The 16230-nt window shown below is 46.1% G+C and overlaps 1 protein-coding gene across 2 annotated transcripts in view; it reads left to right on the plus strand.

The window, feature by feature from the left end:
* Positions 1-16230, plus strand: part of TEX12 (testis expressed 12) — a 48777-nt gene that overhangs the window by 15758 nt on the left and 16789 nt on the right. For both annotated transcript variants that reach the window (XM_068242798.1, XM_068242797.1), the window contains exon 3: positions 12189-12282. In XM_068242798.1, coding sequence (XP_068098899.1) covers positions 12189-12282 — 94 coding nt within the window. The remainder of the gene's footprint in view (positions 1-12188; positions 12283-16230) is intronic.

A 16230-nucleotide genomic window follows, 5' to 3' on the forward strand; every position in this document is an offset into this window, starting at 1 on the left:
ACGGCGGCCGGCGTGAAAGTACTGCGCATGCGCGATTAAAGCGCGCATGCGCAGTACTTTCATGCCGGCCGCTGTGATGACGCGAGGCGGCCGGCGTGTGACGTCAGCCGCGTCATACGCGGAAGGAGCAGCCCGACACTCTGCCGAGTGTCGCCCGGGCTGCGGCCTGTCAGCCATTCCGGAGCGGGGAGAAGGAGAGGAGCCAGGACGCTGGCATGGGACCTCCCGACCAGCACTGGGCTGGAGAAAGCCCCTGGTGAGTACAACTTTCTTTTTTTGGGTGAGCTCGGAGTCCCTTTAAAGAAGAGCTATGAACTTCCCTATAGTGTGTATATAGAGGAGTGACTAGGTCACCATCTTCAATTTCTCTACAGTGTTCTAATATTCTATATTTCAAATCTAGCTTTGTCTTGCCAACATACATCATTTTACAAGGACATTCGATGCTGGGTGGGAGAAATATCTCTGTAAATAACAATCTTTTGTTTTTTTTTACACACAATTGTCCATTTACAGAGATATTTCTCCCACCCAGCATGGGTATGTGTAAAAATACACCCCAAAACACATTATACTACTTCTCCCGAGTACGGCGATACCACATGTGTGGCACTTTTTTGCACCCTAACTGCGCTAAGGGGCCCAAAGTCCATGAGTACCTTTAGGATTTCACAGGTCATTTTGAGAAATTTCGTTTCGAGACTACTCCTCACGGTTTAGGGCCCCTAAAATGCCAGGACAGGGAACCCCACAAATGACCCCATTTTAGAAAGAAGACACCCCGAGGTATTCCGTTAGTAGTACGGTGAGTTCATAGAAGATTTTATTTTTTGTCACAAGTTAGCGGAAATTTATTTTTATTTGTTTTTTTCACAAAGTGTCATTTTCCGCTATCTTGTGACAAAAAATAAAATCTTCTATGAACTCACCGTACTACTAACGGAATACCTTGGGGTGTCTTCTTTCTAAAATGGGGTCAATTGTGGGGTTCCCTGTCCTGGCATTTTAGGGGCCCTAAACCGTGAGGAGTAGTCTTGAAACGAAATTTCTCAAAATGACCTGTGAAATCCTAAAGGTACTCATTGGACTTTGGGCCCCTTAGCGCAGTTAGGGTGCAAAAAAGTGCCACACATGTGGTATCGCCGCACTTGGGAGAAGTAGTTTAATGTGTTTTGGGGTGTATTTTTACACATACCCATGCTGGGTGGGAGAAATCTCTCTGCAAATGACAATTTTTTTTTTTTTTTACACACAATTGTCCATTTACAGAGATATTTCTCCCACCCTGCATGGGTATGTGTAAAAATACACCCCAAAACACATTATACTACTTCTCCTGAGTACGGCAATACCACATGTGTGGCACTTTTTTTGCACCCTAACTGCGCTAAGGGGCCCAAAGTCCAATGAGTACCTTTAGGATTTCACAGGTCATTTTGAGAAATTACGTTTCAAGACTACTCCTCACGGTTTAGGGCCCCTAAAATGCCAGGACATTATAGGAACCCCACAAATGACCCCATTTTAGAAAGAAGACACCCCAAGGTATTCCGTTATTAGTATGGGGAGTTCATAGAAGATTTTATTTTTTGTCACAAGTTAGCGGAAAATTAGTCTTGAAACGAAATTTCTCAAAATGACCTGTGAAATCCTAAAGGTACTCATTGGACTTTGGGCCCCTTAGCGCAGTTAGGGTGCAAAAAAGTGCCACACATGTATGGTATTGCCGTACTCAGGAGAAGTAGTATAATGTGTTTTGGGGTGTATTTTTACACATACCCATGCTGGGTGGGAGAAATATCTATTTCATACGTAAAACGTATGAGGGACTCGTCTATGCAGATGTCCTGGTCAGGGGTATAAGCATCTGCAAATCTGGATGACAGGTGGTCTATAAGGGGTCGAATTTTGGGGAGCCGGTCAAAAGCAGGCTGGTCACTTCGATGACAGGTTTCGTTGTTACTGAAGTGCAGGAAGCGCAGGATGTTCTCAAATCGTGTCCTGGACATGGCAGCAGAGTACAGGGGAACATGATATGCTGGGTCCGTAGGCCAATAAGACCGCAACACATTCTGCTTTACTAGTCCCGTGTGAAGGAGAAGGCCCAAAAAAATTTTAATTTCGGAAACTTGGACTGGTTTCCACCGAAAAGGCTGGGCAAGGAACTTTTCCGGATTGGCAGTTATATATTGTGTGGCCTTACGGTTGGTCTCTGCCACAAATAAGTCTAAGAGATCCTGGGTGATGAACAGATAGAAAAAGTCTAGGGCCGATCCTAGATTATCTGTCTCCACCTGGACTCCAGACTGGGAGGTGAAAGGGGGAAGTACGGGTGCGGCGGAATCAGGGGATTGCCAATTTGGGTTTGCCAGCACCTCTGGTAAACTAGGGGTAGTATGGGCCCGTCTTCTTGGTGGCTGCGACTGGGATCTTACTGCATGTGCCACCGAACCAGTTTCAACTTTCATGCTGATGCTCGCCACTTCACCAGGGTCTACGGAAGTACTGGTTCTAGGTCCAGGAGATGTTGTGCTGCTGGTGCCTGCCCCACCATAAAATCTCAAACCAGCACGAACACCACTCTGCTGCCCTTGAGGCCGATCCTGCGCCACCTGCGGTCCAACAACATGGGGTGTGGTACGCCTGGCTCTAGCCGGGACCTCAACCTCGTCATCACTATCGGTCAGTGAGCCACTGCTCAATTCAGGTTCAAACTCTGACCCGGAAGATTCGTCGAATGAGGCGTCCCAATCGTCCTCATCCGACTGGGCCATGTACCTGAGAACCTCATCATCGGAATACCCCTTTCTTGCCATGGGGGACTGCTAAATTTAGGGGGTATTCCTCTGAGACTACCCAGAAAAAAAAGGCACCTACCTAGCAAAAGGAAGTATTTGAGAGGTAGAAAGCTGTGGTCACTGAGTTTTGATAAAAAAAATCAAAACTGATGTTTACAGTGCCACAGCTATTGTACGGTGTTTTTTGCAGTGATCAGAAAAAAAAATTCTGTCACTGCGGTGGGGCGGGCTGAACGCAAGTGCAGGCGAACGATCAGGCCTGATCGGGCAAACACTGCGTTTTTTTGTGGATCCTAGTGACCCTAATAGATCTGACTGCGATCAGTAATGATCACTTACAGATACTATATAGCACCAATGTTGATTAGCGACAGTGATGACGCTAATTAGTGACTGTGGTGCAGTGGGGTGAGCACTAACTGACACTTACAAAGGGGCCTAGCTAACTGGCCTAACTGCTAACACTAGTGATACTAAAAAAGTGACAGTTTTCACTGATCACTGTTTTTAGATCACTAGGATAGTGACAGGGGGGTGGTGGCGAGTGGGGAATCAGAGGCAATCAGAAGCAATCACAGGACAATCAAAGGCAATCACAGGGCAATCAAACCAAGCACGGGACAATCAAAGCCGATATCGGGACAATCAAAGCCGATCACGGGACAATCACAGGCCAATCAAAGCCAATCACAGGGCAATCACGGGACAATCAAATACAATTACAGCACAATCAAATTGAATGTCAGCACAATCAAATTGAATGTCAGCACAATCAAATACAGTTACAGCACAATCAAATACAATGCACTGGGAAAGTGATTGGGGGGGGGGGGGGGGGGGGTCTGAGGGCAATCTGAGGGTGTGGGGGGTTGACTAGGCGCCCGCATGGGGCAGACTGGGTCCTGATCTGGTGGGTAGCAGACACAGGGTGTGACGATAGGAGATCAGTGAGGGATTACAGGGGAGAATAGATGTAAACAATGCACTGGGGAGGTTATCAGGAGGGGGGTCTGAGGGCAATCTGAGGGTCTGGGTGGGTGATCAGGTGCCCCTAAGGGACAGATTAGGGTCTGCTCTGATGGGTGGTGGTGACAAGGGGTGATAGACAGGTGATAGACAGGTGATCAGTGGGTAAGGCAGCTGTATACAAATGTATACAGTATACAGGGGGGTGGGGGGGTCTGGGTGGGATCTGAGGGTAGGAGGGATGATCAGGGGACCCTAGGGGGCAGTTAGGGACCTAGTCTATGGGATAGCGTTGACAGTTAGTGACAGGGAGTGATTGATGGGTTTTTTTGTGGGTGCTTGGGTGCAAACTGTGGTGTGCTGGGGTGGTCAGGGGGGGTTCTGAGGGCTGGGGTGGGCGATCGGGTGGTCTGTGTGGGGCAAAGAGTGTTTGTGTGCACTTATCTGCAGGCTGCCTGTCCTCTCTGATGGTCCAGCGGCGATGTGACCATCAGAGGAGGAGGCAGCCAGTATAATACACTTTGTTACAATAACAAAGTGTATTATACACTCTGATTGGCCGGATCGCGCAAGTTTGAAACCCACCGGCGCTGCTGATTGGCCGGCGGGTTTCCGAGTAGGGTGGGCCGATCGCTGCACAGCCACCTCTGATGCCGCCCCCGCCGATGGGCGTATTGCGGTCGTTTAGGCCCGGACTTTGCCGCCGTCGCCCATCGGCTGGGGGCGGTTCTCAAGTGGTTAAACGAGCTTAGGTCTACTAGTTTGATATATTAGTTTCACCTTTTAAGTTGAATTGCTGAAATAAATGAACCACATTTTTTGAGTTTCACCTGTACAAACTCCATGCAGATAGCATCCTGGCCTGCAATCCAACCTCCTATTCTGCCACTGATGGGCAAGACTGCTAGCCACCATGCTGCTCACAGTTTCTTTATTCCTAAAGATAAACATAATTGAGATCGGATAATTCCAACGGGGTGGCGGAGGGTGACTTATTATTATTGTTATGTATTTAGTATTTATGGTATACAGAGTAAACATCCTCTGCAGCTCTTTTGAAAGCATCTAGTCTTGTCACCAACTAACCTTCTAAGGGTCTCACAATCTAATCTTATTTGTAGGTTTTGGGATGTGGGAGGAAACAGGATTGCCTGGAGCAAACCCACGTTGACATAGAAAGAACATAAAAATTCCATGCAGACAGTGCCCTGGCTGAGATTGCAAGCATTGCGAGGCATGAGCGCAGTGCGTTGGGATGCCACACACTGTTAAGCTAAGTACTCACGGGGGGACAATTGTAGCTGTCGCTGCACACGGGAGCGTGTGCGCGACAGTTCGTCAACAGTTCGGCGACAGCTCGTCGCCAAGTCCCTCTGCATCCACACTGCAGCAGAGGGATTAGCGATGCGGCGGAAGCTGTCGCCGAGGTTCCTCCCCCCCCGCCGGAAGCTCCGTGTGCCGTGTGTAGGTAGCTGTCGCTAGCCCGCATACACATGCGGGACTAGCGACAGTTCCGGCGAGGTTGCGGCGACGGCTGTAGCCGGCGATTGAACATGTCAATCGCCTGGCGACAGCTCCGACGGGCGACAGTTCGGGGCGCGCGCGTCATACACACGGGCGAACCGTCGCCGCAACACGCGCGTGCCACGTGGTTGCGGCGACGGCCGTACCCCGTGTGTATGAGCCTTTAGGTTGCACCAGGCATGCTGTGAACACAATATATTTTTACACTACCATGCAATGTTCCGCCTTATGGTGCATCCGCTACATCGCTTCTACAAGCCACACTATAAATGGTGTACATATGAATTGTTTAATGGCTTTAGTGCTGATAGGAGCTAATATTGTGCAATATGATTTGTTGAGATGCAACAATTTGAACACTATTTTCAGATTTCATCACTAGGTGGCAGTATTGTTATTCATATAGGCCTGGTGCACACCAAAACCCGCTAGCAGATCCGCAAAATGCTAGCAGATTTTGAAACGCTTTTTCTTATTTTTCTGTAGCGTTTCAGCTAGCATTTTGCGGTTTTGGTGTAGTAGATTTCATATATTGTTACAGTAAAGCTGCTACTGAACAGCTTCTGTAACAAAAACGCCGGCAAAACCGCTCTGAACAGGCTTTTTTCAGAGCGGTTTGCGTTTTTCCTATACTTAACATTGAGGCAGAAACGCATCCGCAATCCAAAAAATGCCTCACCCCGGGAGTATGCGGTTCTGCAAAACGCCTCCCGCTCTGGTGTGAACCACCCCATTGAGATACATTGACCAAGCGTATCCGCAGCCGCCAGCGGCTGCAGAAACACTGAAAAAGCCGCTCTGTGTGCACCAGCCCATATTGTGGTTTGCATTTCTACTATTGTGGAACTGCAGCAAATGAAGACAGCCAATTTATACCCTCGCTCAGTGGTTCCCAACCCATGTGCCGCGACACATACATGTGTCGCGGCAGCTTTGGGTATGTGTCGCAGTGCTCTCGGAGGAAAGCAGCGCAGTGGAGGGAGAGCTGTGGGCAGCGGCGGAGAAGGGGGCCATCTCCCCCCTTCTCTCACCTTAGAGTGCTCTCCCTCCCTCGCTCTCTCCTCCGGAGCTAACTGCGGTCAGGTGTTTGCAGCGGGCGGGGCTTACCTTCCGTGTCGCTCCAAGCGCCGGAAGTTCTGATGCCGCAGCCGCTGCTCTGGTCTGGATCAAACCAGAGTAGTGGCTAATCATCCCGCGCCTGCGACGAGACCAGTCGGAGAACACGGAAGGTAAGTTCCGCCCCTCTGCCAGCCACCGCACTTCGTTCCGGAGAAGAGAGCGACGGAGGGAGAGCACCCTGAGGTGCCGCTCTCCTTCCCTCGCTCTCTCCTCCTGGGGGGGGGGAGCACCTGGCTACATATACTGGGCATATATACACCTGACTACATATACTGGGCACATATACCCCTGGCTACATATACTGGGGACATATACCCCTGGCTACATATACTGGGCATATATACACCTGACTACATATACTGGGCACATATACCGGGGACATATACCCCTGGCTACATATACTGGGGACATATACCCCTGGCTGCATATACTGGGCACATATACACCTGGCTACATATACTGGGCATATATTCCCCTGACTACATATACTGGGCATATATACACCTGACTACATATACTGGGCACATATACCCCTGGCTACATATACTGGGGACATATACCCATCCCTGGCTACATATACTGGGCATATATACACCTGACTACATATACTGGGCACATATACCTCTGGCTACATATACTGGGGACATATACCCCTGGCTACATATACTGGGCACATATACACCTGACTACATATACTGGGCACATATACTCCTGGCTACATATACTGGGGACATATACCCCTGGCTACATATACTGGGCACATATACACCTGGCTACATATACTGGGCATATATACACCTGACTACATATACTGGGCATATATACACCTGACTACATATACTGGGCACATATACCCCTGGCTACATATACTGGGGACATATACCCCTGGGTACATATACTGGGCACATATACACCTGCCTACATATACTGGGCATATATACACCTGACTACATATACTGGGCACATATACCCCTGGCTACATATACTGGGGACATATACACCTGGCTACATATACTGGGCATATATACACCTGACTACATATACTGGGCATATATACACCTGACTACATATACTGGGCACATATACCCCTGGCTACATATACTGGAGACATATACACCTGGCTACATATACTGGGCATATATACACCTGACTAGATATACTGAGCACATATACCCCTGGCTACATATACTGGGGACATATACCCCTGGCTACATATACTGGGCACATATACCCATGGCTACATATACTGTGAGCACATACACCCCTGGCTACATATACTGTGCGCACATACACCCCTGGCTACATATACTGGGCACATATACACCTGGCTACATATACTGGGCACATATACCCCTGGCTACATATACTGGGCACATATACACCTGGCTACATATACTGGGCACATATACCCCTGGCTACATATACTGGGCACATATACCCCTGGCTACATATACTGGGCACATATGCCTCTGGCTACATATACTGGGCACATATACCCCTGACTACATATACTGGGCACATATACACCTGCCTACATATACTGGCCACATATACACCTGCCTACATATACTGGGGACATATACCTCTTGCTACATATACTGGGCACATATATCCCTTGCTACATATACTGGGGACAACTAGCTGTTTGTCATTATGTGCATTTACTGGTGAAAAGCTGTCTCTTATCATGTGCATTTACTGGTGGAAAGCTGTCTCTTATTATGTGCATTTACTGGGGAAAAGATGTCTCTTATTATGTGCATTTACTGGTGAAAAGAGGTCTCTTGTTATGTGCATTTACTGGTGAAAAGAGGTCTCTTATTATGTGCATTCACTGGTGAAAGGCTGTCTCTTAAGTACATTTACCGGTGATAAGCTGTCTCTTATGTGCATTTACTGGTGAAAAGCTGTCTCTTATTATGTGCATTTGCTGGTGAAGAGGTCTCTTATGTACATTACTGGTGAAAAGAGGTCTCTTATTATGTGCATTTACTGTTGAAAAGCTGTCTCTTATTATGTGCATTTACTGGTGAAAAGCTGTCTCTTATGTGCATTTACTGGGGAAACGCTGTCTCTCATTACGTGCATTTACTGGTGAAAGGCTGTCTGTCATTACCTGCATTTACTGGTGAAACGCTGTCTCTTATGTGCATTTAGTGGGGAAACGCTGTCTCTTATTACATGCATTTAGTCTACGTGTCACGGAGATCTGAACGTTTGGTTTGATGTGTCACGACTCCCAAAAGGTTGGGAACCACTGCCCTAGCTGCTGAGCACAAAAATTGCCAGGTTTTGTTCCAATACATTAACATTTGATCAGTACTATTTGGGTGATTTTAGTTATTTTTTTTGTTGGAACAGGTACATTTATGCCATTGCCACCAAAACTGGTGATCAAACAAAATATATACAGTATACAGTACTAATTAAGTAGCCCTCCTGGGCGCTAGGGCTGGGACGCGACCCCTTTCCCGAGGGCGCCTGCCCACGATTTCCGCCGTGTGCGTGTACGGGCATGTGCACGGCCGCACTGTCGGTCGCGCTCAAAGGCCATGCGCACTAATGACTGCCCCCTTGCCCTTATCCTCCTGTTTGTAACATCCGTGTGCCGCGCATGCATGCTGGTAAAAAGCATGGACACAAGGACAGGGGACGCAGGGACAGTGGAGTTTTTAATTAGGTAGGATAAATAAAACTAGTGTCATATATAACAATCTGAATATGCATAAGAAATGCTGAATGTTCCAGTGTGCCGTTAGTCTGAAAATTTAGCGATCAGAAAACTAAAGAGTCATTGGCCCATATGCAATTCACGTTTTCTCCTAGGAGATAATTTTTCATCTTCTGCTTACATTTTTTAAAAACTTTTTAGCACTCTGCAATTGAACAAAAAGTACTAAAAAGTAGGTGAAATAGTACTGTCAAAATTATTTTGGGTATTATCTTGCTTGCTGGCGGTTTAAAGATAGTGAAATATAGCATAGTAGTGAGTCCTCAAAGATATACAGTGGAGGAAATAATTATTTGACCCCTCACTGATTTTGTAAGTTTGTCCAATGACAAAGAAATGAATAGTCTCAGAACAGTATCATTTCAATGGTAGGTTTATTTTAACAGTGGCAGATAGCACATCAAAAGGAAAATCGAAAAAATAACCTTAAATAAAAGATAGCAACTGATTTGCATTTCATTGAGTGAAATAAGTTTTTGAACCCCTACCAACCATTAAGAGTTCTGGCTCTCACAGAGTGGTTAGACACTTCTACTCAATTAGTCACCCTCATTAAGGACACCTGTCTTAACTAGTCACCTATATAAAAGACACCTGTCCACAGAATCAATCAATCAAGCAGACTCCAAACTCTCCAACATGGGAAAGACCAAAGAGCTGTCCAAGGATGTCAGAGCCAAAATTGTAGACCTGCACAAGGCTGGAATGGGCTACAAAACCATTAGCAAGAAGCTGGGAGAGAAGGTGACAACTGTTGGTGCGATTGTTCGAAAATGGAAGGAGCACAAAATGACCATCAATCGACCTCGCTCTGGGGCTCCACGCAAGATCTCACCTCGTGGGGTGTCAATGGTTCTGAGAAAGGTGAAAAAGCATCCTAGAACTACACGGGAGGAGTTAGTGAATGACCTCAAATTAGCAGGGACCACAGTCACCAAGAAAACCATTGGAAACACATCACACCGCAATGGATTAAAATCCTGCAGGGCTCGCAAGGTCCCCCTGCTCAAGAAGGCACATGTGCAGGCCCGTCTGAAGTTTGCCAATGAACACCTGAATGATTCTGTGAGTGACTGGGAGAAGGTGCTGTGGTCTGATGAGACCAAAATAGAGCTCTTTGGCATTAACTCAACTCGCTGTGTTTGGACAAAGAAAAATGCTGCCTATGACCCCCAAAACACCGTCCCCACCGTCAAGCATGGGGGGGGAAACATTTTGCTTTGGGGGTGTTTTTCTGCTAAGGGCACAGGACAACTTAATCGCATTAACGGGAAAATGGACGGAGCCATGTATCGTGAAATCCTGAACGACAACCTCCTTCCCTCTGCCAGGAAACGGAAAATGGGTCGTGGATGGGTGTTCCAGCACGACAATGACCCAAAACATACAGCAAAGGCAACAAAGGAGTGGCTCAAGAAGAAGCACATTAAGGTCATGGAGTGGCCTAGTCAGTCTCCGGACCTTAATCCAATAGAAAACTTATGGAGGGAGCTCAAGCTCAGAGTTGCACAGAGACAGACTCGAAACCTTAGGGATTTAGAGATGATTTGCAAAGAGGAGTGGACCAACATTCCTCCTAAAATGTGTGCAAACTTGGTCATCAATTACAAGAAACGTTTGACCTCTGTGCTTGCAAACAAGGGTTTTTCCACTAAGTATTAAGTCTTTTATTGTTAGAGGGTTCAAAAACTTATTTCACTCAATGAAATGCAAATCAGTTGCTATCTTTTATTTAAGGTTATTTTTTCGATTTTCCTTTTGATGTGCTACCTGCCACTGTTAAAATAAACCAACCATTGAAATGATACTGTTCTGAGACTTTTCATTTCTTTGTCATTGGACAAACTTACAAAATCAGTGAGGGGTCAAATAATTATTTCCTCCACTGTAAGTACCATATAAAAATATTAATACATTATAATCTTGTTATAATAAACTCGGGTGTAGTAAACATTTGGGTATTGTAAACTACCTCTCCAGGTCCTGGCCAATCTCCAATAGAAGTCTATGGGAGCAACACCTGGTATAGTAAGCCTGGCTATAATAAAACTTTTTGTTATAGTGAGCATGTTTGTTGGTCCCTACGTGACTCTGACTCTGGATATACAGTAGTAAAGAGTGGGCGGCGCATGTGTCATATGTCAATGTGAAATCCATGGTCTGCTGTCAGTGACAGCTGCAGTTTTTAACCTCCTTGCCGGTTATCCCGAGGATTTCTCAGGCCCCGCTGGGCCGATTTTCACAATTTTTTTTTTACTGCATGCAGCTAGCACTTTGCTAGCTGCGGGCAGTTTCCGATCGCCGCCGATTCGCCGCTACCCGCCGCGCCGCCCCCCCCCCCCCCCCCTCCAGACCCTTTGCGCAGCCTGGCCAATCAGTGCCAGGCAGCGCTGAGGGGTGGATCGGGATTCCCTCGGTGACGTCATCCCATGGCGACCGGGGAAGCCCAGCAGGAAATCCCGTTCTGAATGGATGGGGGGATGCCGCTTGTCAGCGGCTATCAGGGCTCGCTACATGATTTAAAAAAAAAATAGTTAAAAAAAAAAAGTGCTGCGCTGCCCCCTTGCTGCCAGAATTGTAACGGCAAGGGGGTTAAGGAGCTCTGAATACTGTACCAGCAATATGTCCAATCCAATGGTATACATAACCTTGTAGTCCACCAAATGTGCAGTGGCTTCTACTCTAGAGTTGCACCTTCGCAGCAGAGAATGTACCTGGCATGCTGGGCCATTTATAGGACAATTTCTGATATAGTAAACTTCTGATATAGTAAAGGTGTTTACTATAACGAGATTATACTGTATTTATAACTTGATTTAGCTAAGCTGACATAACCTTTTTAACTACTGTGTAGTGCGCTGCTTTTTAATTGATGATTGTCCACATTACATAATATTCCATGATAGATCCAGTATAATCCAGGATTTTGTTATGTATATCACTAGCATTACAGTCTTCCCTTGCTAATATTTAATTTTTAGTAAAACGTATAAAATTACCATGTAACTAGGATATATCATTATTTGTGCCTGTCTTACAACTTCTAACAGATCTTGGATTCAGAAATGCTCCAATGTACATCACCATCGAGTCAGACTTTATCAGACAACATTCATGATGGCGACTTTGATACAATACTGAAAGGTCAGTGCTAATGGCAAACTATAATTTTTCAATAAAATGTTTATTAAAAGGAAAAAAAAAGTTCAATACAAGAAAGACTGTGAAACAGTAACTGTGACCATCTAGGCCAGCTGTTGGCTTTGACATAAATTACCACTGTGGGTTCTTAAAGTAAATCACAGGATCAGCATTATGATTTAAAGCAGACCTGAACTCAGAACTTCCTCTCTGCTGTAAAAGATAAGCAACAGCATAATAACCTTTAAAGAAAAACATTTTTGTTACAGATGATACAAATTCTGCAATAAATTTGCAGTATGTCTACTTCCTGCTTTCATGGAAGCAGACATAGGGTTAACATCCTGTGCTTACAAATAAGCTGCTCTGCTGAGGCAGCCAGCCAACTCATCTGAGAGATCAAATTTAATCTTTCATCATCTGCGAGATTAAAATTTTCCTCCATATAAGACGCACTTTTTCTCCCCCAAAAATGGGGAGAAAAAGTCTGTGTGTCTTATACGGCACGGCCGCCGATACGACCTAGTTTCCCTGCCTGTGTGTGCCTGCTCCCCCACATGTCTTGCTCTCTCCCCTGTGTATCTGCAAACCCCCTTGCATCTCAGCACCCAACCTCCACCCCCCACCACCACCGTGTGAGAAGTGATCGGCAGCTGACTTACCTAGTCCACACGCCCGCGAGGATTGCAGACCTCCTCCTCCTCCATGCCGCTGACTCTACTGAATGTCTTGTACTGGTTGCATCATCAGTACAAGACTTTGACTAGAGCCAGACGAACGGAGGAGTCAGATGTCTGCAATCCCCGCGGGTATGGAGTATGTAAGCCGGCTGCCCGATCACTTGTACACTTACACAGGGGGGGGGGGGGCGGAGTAGATTCGAGGTAGGGTGTGTTATTCACACAAGATTTTTGTATGCCATTAAGTGGACAAGATAATTATCCAAAGTGCAGAAAAGATGTGAACTCTTGCGCTACTCCAGCAGTGGTTATGAACTATTGTTGTGTGCACTACTCCAGCTGCTCCTCAAGCCCAGCTGTGAGGCTGCCTTGGAAGAGGTAACAAAAGAGAGAGAGCGCTCCGTAGTGCAACCCAATTTTATTAACTTAAGACAGACAACACAATTGCATCTTGCATCTCATGGGCATCTGCCCAAAAAACATCTTTAGGAGGTGACCTTCTCAACTGCTGTGTCCAGCAATAGCAGTGGTCAGAGAGATGGTAGGACACAGGCTCCCCCAGAGGACCCACTGCAAGTTTCAGTGTATCCACGCCTTCATCAGTAAGTGCGGTTGTGTTGCATGTTTTCAGTTAATAAAATGTGGTTACACTACGGAGTGCTCCTCCTCTCTCACCATTTGTTGTTTTTATTCGTTTCTCCATGATTTGGAAATGCTTCTGCAGGTCTCCTTTAGTGGCAGCATCTTTCAGTGGCTAAATTCTGCTGGGCATCAGGGCCTCATCATGTGCGAGCAAGCCACCATATTGTGCCTGCAGGGCTTTCATTTTCTTTTCAAAGATCTTCGGAATCTTGAGCTTGGAGTCAGCCAGTGCATTCTTAGTACCCATGCTGCATCTGCTAGAGCAATTGAAAAACAACTGGAGCAGAGGCGCCAACAGAACAAATGCAATTGTTTTAAATTTGATAAAAATGTAAGGTAGTGGTGGACTTCACTCCCCATAAAAGACACAGGTCTATGTGAGTATAGTTCAAAAAATTTTAATCGCTAACTCTACAGTGCAGTGCGTTTCGTGGTATAATTCCCGCTTCATCAGGCAAACAAGGGTTAAGTCTTGTAGCTGGCCAAGCACCTTTGTACCATCTTTAATTTCCATTGTGCACAGCTAGGTGGCACCTCCACTACCTTGTGTCTTAAACAGTTTGCCCTTAATTAATGACTGATATTTTCTTCTCATGAAGTGTTATATACAGTGGTTTGCAAAAGTATTCGACCCCCTTGAAATTTTCCACATTTTGTCATATTACTGCCACAAACATGAATCAATTTTATTGGAATTCCACATGAAAGACCAATATAAAGTGGAGTACACGTGAGAAGTGGAAAGAAAATCATACATGATTCCAAACATTTTTTACAAATAAATAACTGCAAAGTGGGGTGTGCGTACTGTATATACTCGCGTATAAGCCTAATTTTTCAGCACAAAAATTGTGCTGAAACGTTACCCCCCTCAGCTTATATGCAAGTCAGTTGAGCAGAACGGATGGTGGAGCAGGTTTTGTTACTGGCAGAGGAGTGTAAGGATCATGCACTAGAAGTTCTGCTCTTGCCAGCTTGCACCCTGCTGTGTTCGTGCTCCACATCCTCTGCACAATGGTGTGTAGAGTGCGCTGCTCAAGACTACCTGTGTCCCCTGGCTTGTGGAGCAGAGCGTGCAAGCAACGTGCCAGCGGTGTAATTATCAGGGATTCTTCCTGTGTGGCATTTGCTGTCTCATCTATGACCCCATCTATCAAGACACCATCTAGTGGTGTCTTGAGACACAAATATCAACCTTGTGGCACATCTGGCTATGGGGAGGGAGGCTGACTTGTACTGGGGGTGCACCTGGCTACTGTGGAATGCGCTATACTGGGAAGGGGGCTTATACGCGAGTCAATCATTTTTTCCTGGTTTCTGAGGGGAAAGTGGGTACCTCGGCTTATATACGGGTCGGCTTATATGCGAGTATATACAGTAATTATTCAGCCCCCTTTGGTCTGAGTGCAGTCAGTTGCCCATAGACATTGCCTGATGAGTGCTAATCACTAAATAGAGTGCATCTGTGTGTAATCTAATGTCAGTACAAATACAGTGGCTTGCAAAAGTATTCGGCCCCCTTGAAGTTTTCCACATTTTGTCATATTACTGCCACAAACATGAATCAATTTTATTGGAATTCCACATGAAAGACCAATACAAAGTGGTGTACACGTGAGAAGTGGAACGAAAATCATACATGATTCCAAACATTTTTTTACAAATAAATAACTGCAAAGTGGGGTGTGCATAATTATTCAGCCCCCTTTGGTCTGAGTGCAGTCAGTTGCCCATAGACATTGCCTGATGAGTGGTAATGACTAAATAGGGTGCACCTGTGTGTAATCTAATGTCAGTACAAATACAGCTGCTCTGTGACAGCCTCAGAGGTTGTCCAAGAGAATATTGGGCGCAACAACACCATGAAGTCCAAAGAAGACACCAGACAGGTCAGGGATAAAGTTATTGAGAAATTTAAAGCAGGCTTAGGCTAAAAAAAGATTTCCAAAGCCTTGAACATCCCACGAAGCACTGTTCAAGCGATCATTCAGAAATGGAAGGAGTATGGCACAACTGTAAACCTACCAAGACAAGGCCGTTCCACCTAAACTCACAGGCCGAACAAGGAAAGCGCTGATCAGAAATGCAGCCAAGAGGCCCATGGTGACTCTGGATGAGCTGCAGAGATCTACAGCTCAGGTGGGGGAATTTGTCCATAGGACAACTATTAGTCGTGCACTGCACAAAGTTGGCCTTTATGGAAGAGTGGCAAGAAGAAAGCCATTGTTAACAGAAAAGCATAAGAAGTCCCATTTGCCGTTTGCCACAAGCCATGTGGGGGACACAGCAAACATGTGGAAGAAGGTGTTCTGGTCAGATGAGACCAAAATTGACCTTTTTGGCCAAAATGCAAAACGCTATGTGTGGTGGAAAACTAACACTGCACATCACTCTGAACACACCATCCCCACTGTCAAATATGGTGGTGGCAGCATCATCCTCTGGGGGTGCTTCTCTTCAGCAGGGACAGGGAAGCTGTTAAGAGTTGATGGGAAGATGGATGGAGCCAAATACAGGGCAATCTTGGCAGAAAACCTCTTGGAGTCTGCAAAAGACTTGAGACTGGGGCGGAGGTTCACCTTCCAGCAGGACAACAACCCTAAAAGTAAAGCCAGGGCAACAATGGGAT

The sequence above is a fragment of the Hyperolius riggenbachi genome, chromosome 6 (genome assembly GCF_040937935.1).
Source record: "Hyperolius riggenbachi isolate aHypRig1 chromosome 6, aHypRig1.pri, whole genome shotgun sequence".
Taxonomy (NCBI): Eukaryota; Metazoa; Chordata; class Amphibia; order Anura; family Hyperoliidae; genus Hyperolius; species Hyperolius riggenbachi.